The sequence below is a fragment of the Paralichthys olivaceus genome, chromosome 5 (assembly GCF_024713975.1).
Source record: "Paralichthys olivaceus isolate ysfri-2021 chromosome 5, ASM2471397v2, whole genome shotgun sequence".
NCBI lineage: Eukaryota > Metazoa > Chordata > Actinopteri > Pleuronectiformes > Paralichthyidae > Paralichthys > Paralichthys olivaceus.
The window spans coordinates 5,780,312-5,792,979 of NC_091097.1; the positions used below are offsets into that span (position 1 = coordinate 5,780,312).

General features: G+C 39.6%; 1 protein-coding gene across 2 annotated transcripts; it reads right to left on the reverse strand.

Annotated features, from left to right (window-relative positions):
• Positions 1 to 3,166: 3,166 nt before the first annotated feature.
• emc10 (ER membrane protein complex subunit 10) lies at positions 3,167 to 10,586 on the reverse strand. Of its 2 annotated transcripts, XM_020094122.2 has the most exons (8): positions 10,419 to 10,586; positions 10,230 to 10,296; positions 8,902 to 9,014; positions 7,887 to 8,000; positions 6,334 to 6,518; positions 5,968 to 6,061; positions 4,005 to 4,102; positions 3,167 to 3,457 (listed from the first exon to the last, which is right to left on the reverse strand). In XM_020094122.2, exons 1-7 carry the CDS (start codon positions 10,509 to 10,511, stop codon positions 4,016 to 4,018), a joined length of 753 nt encoding a protein of 250 aa, XP_019949681.1. In that variant the 5' UTR covers positions 10,512 to 10,586; the 3' UTR covers positions 3,167 to 3,457; positions 4,005 to 4,015. The 2 variants fall into 2 exon arrangements, with proteins under 2 accessions (XP_019949681.1, XP_019949680.1); XM_020094121.2 differs by lacking the exon at positions 4,005 to 4,102.
• Between the last annotated feature and the right edge of the window lie 2,082 nt (positions 10,587 to 12,668).

Below are 12,668 nucleotides of genomic sequence, written 5' to 3' on the forward strand. Positions count from 1 at the left end.
TGAAGACTGAAAACTGAAGCCATATCACTTCAATGACCCCCTGATGGCTGGTTGCAGTGTAGGTCATTAACCTCGCCTCCTCCATGTTAGCAGACAGGACATGAACCAAACTAAAAATGTCAAAGTACACATTAAATAAAACTTTCCAAAAGATTGTTTCTGTCATTTTCTTATACAACCGAGTGAAATGTCATGATTGATAACTGAGACTGACTCACTTGTGTATTAGTCCTCGATATCACAGCTCCGCACCACGATCACTACTCTGCACATTGGCTCCAAATGGTGTCACCAAGGGAAGATGGCAGCATGTGTATCCCACATATTCTTTGCTTCTTTTTTGTACAGTAGGAGAAGGTGGAGATGGTGCTATGGAAGTTTTCTGGAAGCTGGTGAAAGGAGAACTCAGGCAGCAGCTGATGTCTTATGCAGAAGATCTTAATGTAGACTTGATGCATCAAGGAGAACAGGAGGTGGAACAATATGCAAACACTAACAGACAAACATGAGCAATTGTCACCTGATGAGTTCCAGCTTCAACATTATCTGTTTAATAATAATAACTAGCTAGTAACTAATTTAGCAACAATAAAGATGATGGGAAAAAGTTTGTTAGTGGTACAATTTATGTTGAATTGATAAAACTAATATATTGTTCATGTTTTATAACAGCCGATATTTCTCATCTGTTTCTCTACCAGTTTCACTGTGTAAGGTTTGTTTGTTGGCAACATTCAACTTCACCTCTATGTCTCTAAATTCTACACATTGAACCTTTAGGTAACAATTTATGGATCTTGATGAAAAAAAATAAGCATGTTCAGGGGACTGAACTTTATGAGAGTTTGTTGCAGATCCAAGTTTCAAGAGATGGCAGACGTTTTCCAGTCACTGTAGTGTAATACATTTTCATGCGTATGCAGGAACTTTTTTTATTATTTTCTTTTGCATTGCCTTTGACAAAAGGAATACGCACTATTGAGTAATATTCTAGTGATTCATTATAATAATAATGTAATATAAGAAAATAATTACAACATACAGTTAGAGGTATGAAAATGACTGTCAAAACTGCATTGCATGTAATTACCAGTCATAATACTAATTACCATATGTTTTACTCAGATATAACTTATTATATTTATATATATTTATAGTTTATATGCAATTTCAGCCATTAAATGTATTATGCACATGTTGAAAGCAACATGTTTGTGTGTGGACTGTAACTGTAAACAACCATGATTCCTTTCCTAAAGATCACAGCCATCATGTGAGCGTCAGCATCCCTCAGCTCCCTGGTAGACGCACATACAGCATGTATCCATCACAGTCCATGTTGATAGGCCTCCCATGATTCATCAGTGTTAGCGCAGACAGCAAATACACACACGCAGAGCTAAGGCTGTGGGTTTAAAGAGGAATAAGGTGCTGGATTGTTTGCAAGGAAACCCTTCAAAACATGTTAAATCACGGCTCATCATGTTTCTCCGATAACATTACATAGAAACATGCCGACTGATCACCAGCTTCTCTCCCAGTCTAACCTCTGCCCCCACCTGCCAGAAGCAGATCCCTTTACAAACAGATGAATTTTGTCGTGCGGGTCACTCAGTTGAAAACTCTCCTCTTTCCCTCAGCTGTTGTTACCACCTTATTCTTCGTGTTATACAGAAAGATTGCATCGAGAAGCCGCCGCAGAGCAGCACGGCGTGAGCTTGTGTGACTTGGTGGGTCATTCTGAGAAAGGGCCGGCTGGTGATAGGCCCAGGGCAGAGGCCACGGAAGTGCTGAAGCTCAACGCTGAGCCTCTGAAAATAAGAGGATACTCCCCACAGCTGGACACGCGGACTAAAAACAGCCAGACCGACTGTCTGACATAAGCAAGAGGAGAGGCGATGTTGACACAGGGATTTTAGGACATACTGTTTCTAGGGGCGTGTTGTTGTGAAGTCGTGTGATCTCCCTCCTCGGACTCGTGATTATAAATACACAGATAGGTGGTAGGGCGATGGAGTACAGACAGATCTTCACATTAGCTCCCAAAAAACGCCAGCGTCACAAAGATCAAAGAGGGACAAGTAGTCGGCCTTAAGTTTGGATTTGACTGTTAAATGTGAAGTATTCTCTTTCCTCAGAACATGTTACAGCACATGTACACTACATTATCTACTTACAATAACACTGAACACAACAGTACATACAAACATTTAAATTAACAATATCAAGTCTTTGGAAGGACATCATAGAATACATTCAGCTTATTTCAGCAATCACAGTAACTGTCACAACAGTCCTCTAGGGGGCAGCAGCAGCTACTCTGATCACTGTTCAGATGTGGCGTGAGGTGGCTCTAATTGCAATGGTGGGGTGTAATGAAGTACATTTACTTAATTACTGTACCGAAGTATATTTTTCATCCCTCTGTACTTTACTTATGTAGATTTTTATCCCAGTACATTTCACTTCTACTTGACCTCGTAAAGCTGTACTTTGTACATTTATACGTCCGCCTCGATTTCAGCCTGGTCTGTTTTGTTACTAAGCAAGACAACACAAAAACAAATGAACGGATTTCAAGGAAACTTGGTGGAGGAATATGGTATTGATCAGGGAAGAACCATTTACTAGGACTTATTTTTCTTCAACACTGAGATGAGAGGAATCTTTCAACATTTTGGTTGATTCCTCTCAGATAATTAATGGATCTTGATGAAAAAAAACTGAAAGGAAAAGGGGAACTGATATTTATGAGTATGTGTAATTTGGTGCAGATCCAAATCAGTGGTTGGGCCTTGTTTGAGGAATGTGGTTTAGTGTGAGTGCAATTCTAGTTTTTTATTAATTTGGTTAATAAACCTTTTTGCAGGGTGTTGCAGCCACTGTTACTTAATTTCAATTTGGTGTGACTGTTATAGCTACTTTAAGCATCAATTCAGAGTTAAAATCTGAAGTTGTTATTAATAATGTTTTGAGTATGTAGGGAGTTTAATATCTTACAAATGTTTAAATATCCTTAACTAATCAGACATTTGTTTTGATTATATCCAGATCTGCTGCCTTTTAAGGAGTATTCATATTCTTTTACTGGTGTTACAACTGTATCTGAGACTCAGAGTAAAAGAGAATCTGTGACTTAAAAGTTTAAAAATCTTCAGTCTGCGTGTTCGAGGAATAAATATTTTATTTTCACATTAGTATTAAAAATGCAGTCGTCTGCAGGGCACAGTATTTCCTCTATTCTGTACAGGTTTCAGTTGGGGGAGACATTGCCTGAAATAGCATTATGTTAAAGCAATTCAAAGTTACTCAAGAAAATTATTTTCACATAAAGAAAAAAAATGTGTGCCGATCATCGGCCACCTCCGTTGGCTCCTCCGCCCCCGGCTCCACCTCCTGATTGGTCCTGAGCGCCTGACATCATCAGGAAGAGAACGAGAGGAACAATGTACATCCACTGGAGGAGACAAGGAAAAAAAAAGAAAAAAAAGAAAAGAGTTAATACAACAATATCTTTGTTTCTGAAATAAAAATTTTTATTGACATCGCTGACGTGTGTCTACAACAGTTCCAGTTTGGTCATCCCAGATTAGATTCAATCTAATTTCTAAACAAAAGAGAAAAAAAGGTGACGTGTATAGTGGGTGAGTGACTGTAGAAAAGAAGAAGAAAAATCTCAGGGTCAAACACCAAACACACTCTGAACAGATTCACACCCACATTTAAGATGAAGGATTTCTGTTTAGTTCAGCATAGAGGCTCCCACACACAAAGTACATTGAATTCAAACTTTTTATTAATCAGTCTGAAATGTACTTGGCATTGAACCTGGAAAAAAAAGAGTGAAGCGGGAGGAACGAGTGGGAAACCAACGAGTGGGGTTCAGTTAGTTACATTGCTAAAGAGTTAAAACAAAACCTGACAGACGGAGGGGAAGAGGAGGATGAGGAGAAGGAGGAGGAGGAAGGGGAGGACAGAGGGAACCACAAGTAAGAAAACAGTACTTCAGTGGGTATCAGCTCTGCTCTCTGCCTCCCCCTGCTGGGGGCTGTGCCGAATTGGTGACCATGAGGAAGATTGCACCTCCCAGAATCAAATACCACTGGAACACAGCACAGCACTAAGTCAACACACTGTAACTGGATGCAGCACAGGACAGTCAACACAGGTCACTGAACATGGCAACACACACACAGCACAGCGCAAAACAAGATGGTGAGATCCAGAAAACAGATCAGACGAGCCGAGCGATGTTTGCAAACATGGAGATCGACCATGGAGATGGTTTTATTCTAGCTAACAGGGTGTTTTTTGTGTTTCAAAAGTTTAAAATTAAACTCTCAGCGGTCTGAAAAATCTTGGATTGGTCAAGTTCAGTTAAAGGCAACAGCATCACATGGGGAAACGAGAAATGACACTACAGAGCTGGGACTCAAACTAACTCCGGGAGTTTTCACAGCTGACCGGTTTGGTTCTGTTAAAACTAACTCTGAGCTATGGCCACTGTGATCCAGGCAGAATCGGGTACATTTTATCTATGGTGACAAACCACAGGGCTGAGTGAGAGTCGGCATAATTGAAACTATCACTGGATCACATTCCTGGTAGCTAACTTTTCACAAAGCACTTTCCTGATCTGTGATAAATGTGTGGCCAGTATTTATACAACAAGGGTGACCACAGTAGAACATATGTGTTACATATGTGCATCAACACATGAGAAGAGGGACTTCCCCTTTTCAATCAAAGGGTTACAGGCCCTATTCAGACCTGGTATTAACATCTACCCTGAGAGAACTGAAAACAAGTGGACAGCACCAAGTTCATCTATCCTGCTTTTAAAATGTGTCTCCTGTTACCACAATGTCATGTTGCTCTACTGTGCACTTGTCTTGTGCATGCTCTGAATGACAATGAAGTGAATCTTGATGCCTCAGCAGCGTAAAAATATGTTTCGTTCATTGTGAAACTGTAACAGGTCAGAGAACGGCAGCTGAGTAGGTTCTCTTTTCTGTGGCCCAGGACCAAATTGCCTCCACATAGAGAAAAGAATATGGCCCCATGCGTCCCAATGTGATCTGAGTGACTGGATCTGAGGATACATTTTGGTGAGTTCAGAACTGAACTCTGAGCAGCACACTTGTATTCTAATCACTCAGGATGGATGTTAATACCAAGTCTGAATGGGGTCATAGTTATGAAGTTAAGAGATTTGTTGAGTTTTGTTCTGAGTATTTTAGTCGTTCACCAATAAAAAGAGACAAAAGGAAAAAACATAGTAACCACATACAAATCTAACAGCCCTGTGTTTGTTTCTCTATAAAACGCACAGTGCCGTCTCAACGAATAACACGTTGTGAGCTCTTTATGATGATTGGGAAGATAAACACTTTAGAACCAGAAATCTGCTGCATAACCTGCTGCCTGGTCCATTTTGCACCACTGATCCAAGATGACAGTCACCAAAACAGCCCAATCAGTTAGTCACTAGTCAGGCCATATGATTTCATTTTTACTCCTCTTGGCTCTTTTTGTAAAAGTCAGTTAAACACAAACTAGACCAAAAAGAAGAAATGCATCTGTTTTTCTCAAAGAACTGAATGAACCAAACAACAGGTGTGAAAACACCCTCAAAACATCAGATCCCACTGAACAAACAGAAGATGTGCAACCATTTGGACTTTTTTTTATACTTTTCTGCCACAAATATTGGCAAAAGGAAGATGAAAAAAATCTTGTACGACAGGACTGATTTTCCCTCTGTGGTATATTTTGCAACATGCTGCATGCACGGAAAAAAGTTGTAGTGGGTCTGACTGAGAAGAGAAATGAACAAAATAGGCAATTTCATGTTTTAACTATATGGCCATAACAATTCTTGTTGTATTATCCAATAGCTAAAGGAGGAGAGTATGTCTTAAGCAGCACTCGCTGGCCTTATCAGCAGGTTTCAGTGTGAGTACTTACATATTTAGCAAAGAAAGATTTCTGCTCTTGTGGATTCTTCGCTTTCTTCTCAGTTTCCTGCTCGATTCGTTCAATGAACAGAGCTGTCCCCGGTCTGGAAGACAGTTGGCAATTAATATTCAAACAAACCCCAAAACAGAGAGTTTATCTGAAAGGCAGAAAAGTGCAGAGAGACTTGTTCTACCTATGGGAAAATTATGGGAAGCGCCTCAGCCAAGACAAATACCGTATAACTGAATCAAAGGCTCCAGTGACAGACACAAGAGGATTTCACTGATGCACAGCCTGTTACAAATATGAGAGGCTGCAATGTGCCAACATAAGAACAGTAGATGAGATGAAAAAAAAAAAAAATCTAGGACTCACCCGGATGCATTGACAGGCGCCAAGACACTGAGTGTAGTGTTGAAAACCTCAAGATCAACTTCATCCTCAACCTCAGTGCCCCGACAGGCCCCAGGAAACGTCACTATAGAGACGCCGATCAGATACCCAGAGACGTCAGTGTGGAGGGTGATGGCGTCGCTCAGATGGGACTCAACCATGGCACACTAAAGGCAAGAAGTCAGAGGAGAAAACAAGTTCATATCACAGTTACATTGACATCACCCAGGTAGTGGCAGAGCCTGGCTGAAAAACAAATTCAAAACATCAACTGATGAAATTTAAAAAATTGGCAATGATTCCTAAGATGTTGTTATCAAGCCCTTGAGACAAAGTGAGGCTTGATATTTTGGCTACAGTTTCCAATAACGTTAAATAAAAAGAAACCACAAATACAACCAAATAAATAGAACGGTTTTTACATAAAATACAAACACAAATGCACATCTTTTCTGCATTGTTTGTTCTGTAAGATAAAAGTTGGTGCATAACGGCAAACATAAATGCAGATACCATTAACTCTGCGTAAGGCTCATATCAGCCTATAAGAGGGTTGGGCTCTAGTAAATATCATCCACAATTATATCACATGTTGTATGTGATGATGTTTCATTCGAATAAACTTTAAAGATAATCATTCTTCATACTTTCCCACAGTGCAGTTTATAAAAGATTTTGTTTTGCTGGGTGTAATATCATGTTGCACACACCCAAGTTAACATAATCCATCTAAGGCAATCGTACTTTTTCGCAGTAACACGTGAAGACAGTGAACATGTGCAAATTGGCTGTAGGATCACAGGAAGAAAAGTACTAGCCATATGAAGCCAAGATAAATGGTTCGCTGTACAAACAATAACTTTGTGCAAACAATCACAACATAGTTTAAGACAAAACATTTACTATATAACATTCCTCATTCAATATCTGCAAATTCTAGCAGCTATTAAGTGACGTTGTTTTTTTACAACATTGTAGATTTATTTAACCAGTGAAGTTGAAAACAGTAAGATGCTAAATCACCTCTTTAGTTACAAATCAAAACAAAATCCACATACAGAAGTTGCATGTTGCAGCTGAATGCCTCTCACCTCACCCTCCCCTTCCAAACATGAAGGAGAACCTAATGGTAGCCTTCAGTTGTTTAGTTTGTCCTGTCTGGGCTACTGTTAAAAAAAAGCAGCCTCCGTAGAGAGGACCCGCCAATAGATCCCTTTCACCTAAATCTTACACACTGGACCTTTAAATTAAAAAGTGAGAGATATGTGAACATTCACTGGCCAACAAGCAGATTTACAGCTGTTTTTCTGCAATATTCATGACAAAGGAGCTCAGGATTGTTCATTATCAGTTTAAAACCACTCAAGACACTTTCTCATTCATCCCATCAATGGCACGAATGTTACAAGAAGCTGACAGACTTCTAAAACCCCTCATCTCTTCACAGTTCTCTCGTGCAGTCCTATTGATCAACTGTAAGTAATTGCAATTTATCCTGAAGATTATTTACTGGCAAAAATAAGTGAAATACATACGGCTCTGACAAACGCTGTGAGATAACCCTCCATCTGTCGCTCTATCTGTCTGTCTGTTTGCAGGAAAACACGAGGCACTCGGATTCTGTACAGACCGTCGACAGCAGCCACTTCCTGTGGAGTCATCAAAGTTCAAAACAAGGGTTAGATATTCCATTTGTATGACTTCAGGGCTATGAGTTGACTTTTTTGCACACAGCGCTGGTGTTATAAGAGGTTGATAGTATTGTAGCACAGGGCATGTGTCACAAGTAAACATCTCTGAGAACAATAAGGACTAAGGAGTTAAAAAAGGAGAACCATTGTGCGTATAATACGTACAAAATGTTCAGCACCATGTGCTGCAGGCTGTGTGCTGACAGTTATACTAAAGATAATATATATAATAATTATAATAAAGTTTCCTGTCCAAAATAGAGTGTCATGTCTAGAGAAAAGCTGCTTCCATTTTATACAGAGGGAACATTTAAACCATAACACAGGAAATAACAAAACATATTCAATTGAAAATCGAAATCAAACAAATAATGTGTGAAACATACACAGAGAAAACCTTATATCAGTGGAGAAAAATGAGTCAGTCAGGGGGTTGAAATAACTTTTATATTTTGTTGTGATGTTGTGAACTATAAATGCATTCTGTTTGTTTATTGTGACTTCTGTCTTGACAGATGTGACAGAAGAAATCAGGAGATCAGACGAGGTCGCCGGAGGATTCACATCAGTTCTGGATCGTGTAATGAGAATAAAACAACTGTCCTAATGAAAACTGACTATTTGAACACACCCTCTGTCTGAACCAGCTAGCTAACCAGCAGTTGTTTTAGCTAGCTGTTTTAGCTAGCTGTTAACTGCAACTATCACCTGGAAGTGGCTTTATTTTAAACACACACACATAACTATCGCACTGGTGCAACAGCAGTAAATTCACATTATATGTATGTGTCGCAATGCCTTGGACTTTTTTACAGAAGATTTTGATTTAAATCTATTCGACCTGATAAACATAGCTCACCTTCAGTTTGGTTCTGTCTTCCCCTGACAGCTGGTTCTGATTCAGTGAGACGCTGGGCTCCCTCCCAGCTTTCAACATGAGCGCTCCACGAACCTGAAACCTTGCAATATCATCTGAAACGAGAAGGACAACATACAGTTAACGAAGAACATACAGTATGAGTAAAACACAGTTACTGTCATGTTTTAAAAAAAGGAAAAAGCAGTAGAACCATTATATAACAACAAGATAACCCACATGAGTGATCAGACCATATTGTTACCAAAGATGTTTCTACATATTTTGAAGAAAACACATATGTAACACAGTGAAGGTAATTTGAAGTGCGATATTTCACAGGCTTTCACTTAAGGACCGACAAGAAGTTCCCGATGAGAATTGTATTATTATCCAATATACCCTACATAAAGTATAAGAAGCACAAATAAAGAGATGTAAGTCCCATTTGTCCAGGGTAGGAATAATGTCAGGCATTTTATAAGGCGACAGTGAAGGAGGTCAGTGCTATACTGAGTGAGATACTAGTTTAAAACTAACTAAATAATCTAAACAAAACATGTGTATTCTATTTGTCCAGGGTAGCAATAATATCTGATCTGATTTCAGTGGGTCACATGAAATGGAAGCAATTAAAAAGTTATCTCCTATTAAAGGTGCAGTGTGTAGAATTTGGTGATATCTAGTGTTGAAATTGCATGCTGCAGGTGAAAACCCCTCACCTCACCCTCACCTCACCCTCTCCTTCCAAACATGAGAGATAACCTGTGGTAGCTTCAGTTGTCATAAAAACTCAAAAAGGTGTTTAGTTTGTTCAGTCTGGACTATTGTAAAAAACATGGCGGCCTCCATGGAAAGGGTATATATACAGTATTTAAATATAAAGGGACTTTTCAGGGGTAAAGAAAAATACAATTCATACAATTTAGATGAAATGAACTAGTGAAAACATCATGAGGATAGTTCCCTTTCACCTAAATCTCACACACTGGACCTTTAAGATGGATCCCTTAGTGAAACTGTGTCACTGTCGTTAAATCTGATAAATGGAAATAGACAATGAATTAAACCCAAATATTATTTACCCTTCACACCGATATTTATAGTAGACCTTAGCAGCTCTGAAAAATGTCCACTTTTGATGAAACAGATTAATAAATGTACGTAAAAACAACAACAAATACTAAACTGACGGATTTTTCAATGGAATCTGGTATGAAGCGCTCCCCATTGAATTTTAGCATGGCTACCAGCATTAGCTTGCTAACCGGCATTGCCAACAACATAATACACACAACGACGGTGATTCAACAATGATAAAACCATCTCACCGATTTCGAAGGAGTGTTCAAGAGGCACAGAGAAGCCATTGAACTCCGTGTCCAGAGCATCACCGACCTGGAAACAAGAAGGAACCCCACTGTTAGCCTTTAGCCGCTAATGCTAACCGCACCGCTAACAGGTGCAGTTTCCGCTTCCCTGCAGACGAATGTTTGAAATCACTGACATCTCACACTCACCCTTCTGCCGTTATTACAACATACAAGTGTCGAGCAGACAAAGAGCAAAACAGAGCAAACTACAGCGATTCTAAATTGAAGTGACCGAGCCATCCTGACAGGAACTACCGACGGAAGACAGCGTCAAGGTGACTACAACGTCTGCAGCTCTTCCGGTGTTTCTTCACAACAAAAGCATTTCAAACGGACATTTTCTTCTTTTCGGTTTTTTTCCGTTTCTTCTCTTCTCCCAATACATATTTAGGAGCTTTTCATCCAACCAAATTTATTTCTGTCTTCAATTCATTTTACGATGATGTTTTGATCCAATGAGATTATCAAATCAATGGTTTCATCATCATTACATCTTTGCCTAAAGCTGAGAAATTACTTAATTATTCAAGCCTCACAAAACGTTGTTTACATAATTCTTTAAGGTTTTCAGTGACTGGCAGCTTTAATGCTGGTGACAAGGGAAATGTTATCTAAACACACACACACACACACACACACACACACACACACACACACACACACACACACACACAGACAGACACACACGCACACCGCTATTTGTCAGCACTGAGCTATTTAAGGCATGTATTGACCTACTTGTGCACATGTTGTTAATAAATTCTTCTCAATATTATATCAACCTTACTTTTTACTTCTGTTTTTGAACATGTGATGTTGGGATCTTCTGTGCAGCTGTTGCTGCATATAGGAACATTATTTTACTCTCTAAATTTGTATATCTTTTAAGGGTGCTTACAGTCGTCTCTTTGTCTGTCGACAGAATCCAGCTAATGAAGCAGGTCGGGATCTGTGCTGCTGTCTTGTAACATGTCAGCGGCAACTTTGAGAAAAGATAAGCACCTCTGATTTCTGTTTTTGGCTGCCTAAATTTCAGCTTAGTGCTGCTCTAAATTTTGTTTGTGTAAGTTTGTAACCAGATGGATGAAGTACCTAAAATACAAGAAATACTCTATCTGTGTTAGCCGTGTATCATATTTAAAGCATTATTTATTGTAGAATCTGCAGAGGATTAATAGATTATTACAGCCGCCAAGCAGGACATGTTTTTAACTGCTGTAACTTTGTTTGTCGGGTGATTTGTGATTTGTGTTTGTGAGCAAGATTACACAAAAGTAACTGACCAGTTTTCAATGACACTTGGTGGAAGGATGTTGTATGGTATCTATAAGCATGTGTAACTTGATACAGCTTGGTTGAATTTAAGGGGACTGCTGGGCCTTGGCGGAAGTATATATATATATATATATATATATATATATATATATATATATATATATATATATATACGCTCTACTGACTGCCATTCTACTTGTCTCTTAATTTGTTTGTTGGGTAAGACAGATTCCAACAATTGATTGTAGTCCCTCTCCTTGTCATAACAAAGAGCTTCCAGTACCTTGGAGTCGGTGCAGTGCTGTGAACATTCATCACCACCTTGACTCTGGATGCACTAACACGTCCAGGGCCAACAGAGGCTGCTAACAGACCAGAAGAGGCCCGCAACCTCTGCCTCACCCCCGCTTCTTCTGAAAGGGCTCTTAAAGTGCCCTTTTATCAATTGAGCACGAAATATTTTTGTCCTGTGATGAGGAGATTTTACATCCTTCAGTCTGTGCTCTACAGTCTATGTCAGCCATGGTATTATTCAATCAAATGTGCTTTTCAAAGTGTAAAACCTGGACTCAAGCAGAGCTGCATTGATCTCAAGAACTACATCAGCGGCTCACTGTTCGTAGACTCTGTGTGTTCTTCCAGCTGTGACACGCTGCTGTTCACATCTGGCATCAGAGCATGTGTAACAGAACGTGCGTCTCCAGTGAGCTATTGTTATCAGGTTTCAATCCTCTGTTCTTTTTTCTGTTTCATGCGGGAGACCTTCAGCACTTTCTTGGTCGTGGTTGGCGCAGGCTGTAAAACTGGAGAGGAAGATTCCTGTGGACATTTGACGCCAAGTTTGTTCACACAGGCACAAGTGCTGTAGCCAAGAGTGCCTGGGAGGCTTTTAAAAGGCAGGGACCGCATGGTGGCAAAGGGATTTTAGAAGCCAACCATGTAATCGCAATATCCCGGGTTAGATTCCCGCCAGGATCTCCCTCTTTATTTCTTGCTCTCACTGCTGTCCCCGTTGAATAAAGGCAAAAATGCAAATAAGAGGAGAATAAATGTGATTATATATCGTGGAGAAAAGCACTTGACTGCACACCTAATTTTTGGATATCTCAAAATTAAGCATTA

Excerpts from the sequence above, each read along its gene's own strand:
- emc10 (XM_020094121.2), bottom strand. The coding sequence starts at position 10,511 with ATGGCTCGGTCACTTCAATTTAGAATCGCTGTAGTTTGCTCTGTTTTG. Across the intron at positions 10,297-10,418 it reads GTTGTAATAACGGCAGAAGG|GTCGGTGATGCTCTGGACAC; the intron begins GTGAGTGTGAGA and ends TCTTGTTTCCAG. Across the intron at positions 6,519-7,886 it reads TCACAGCGTTTGTCAGAGCC|TGTGCCATGGTTGAGTCCCA; the intron begins GTATGTATTTCA and ends TCTTGCCTTTAG.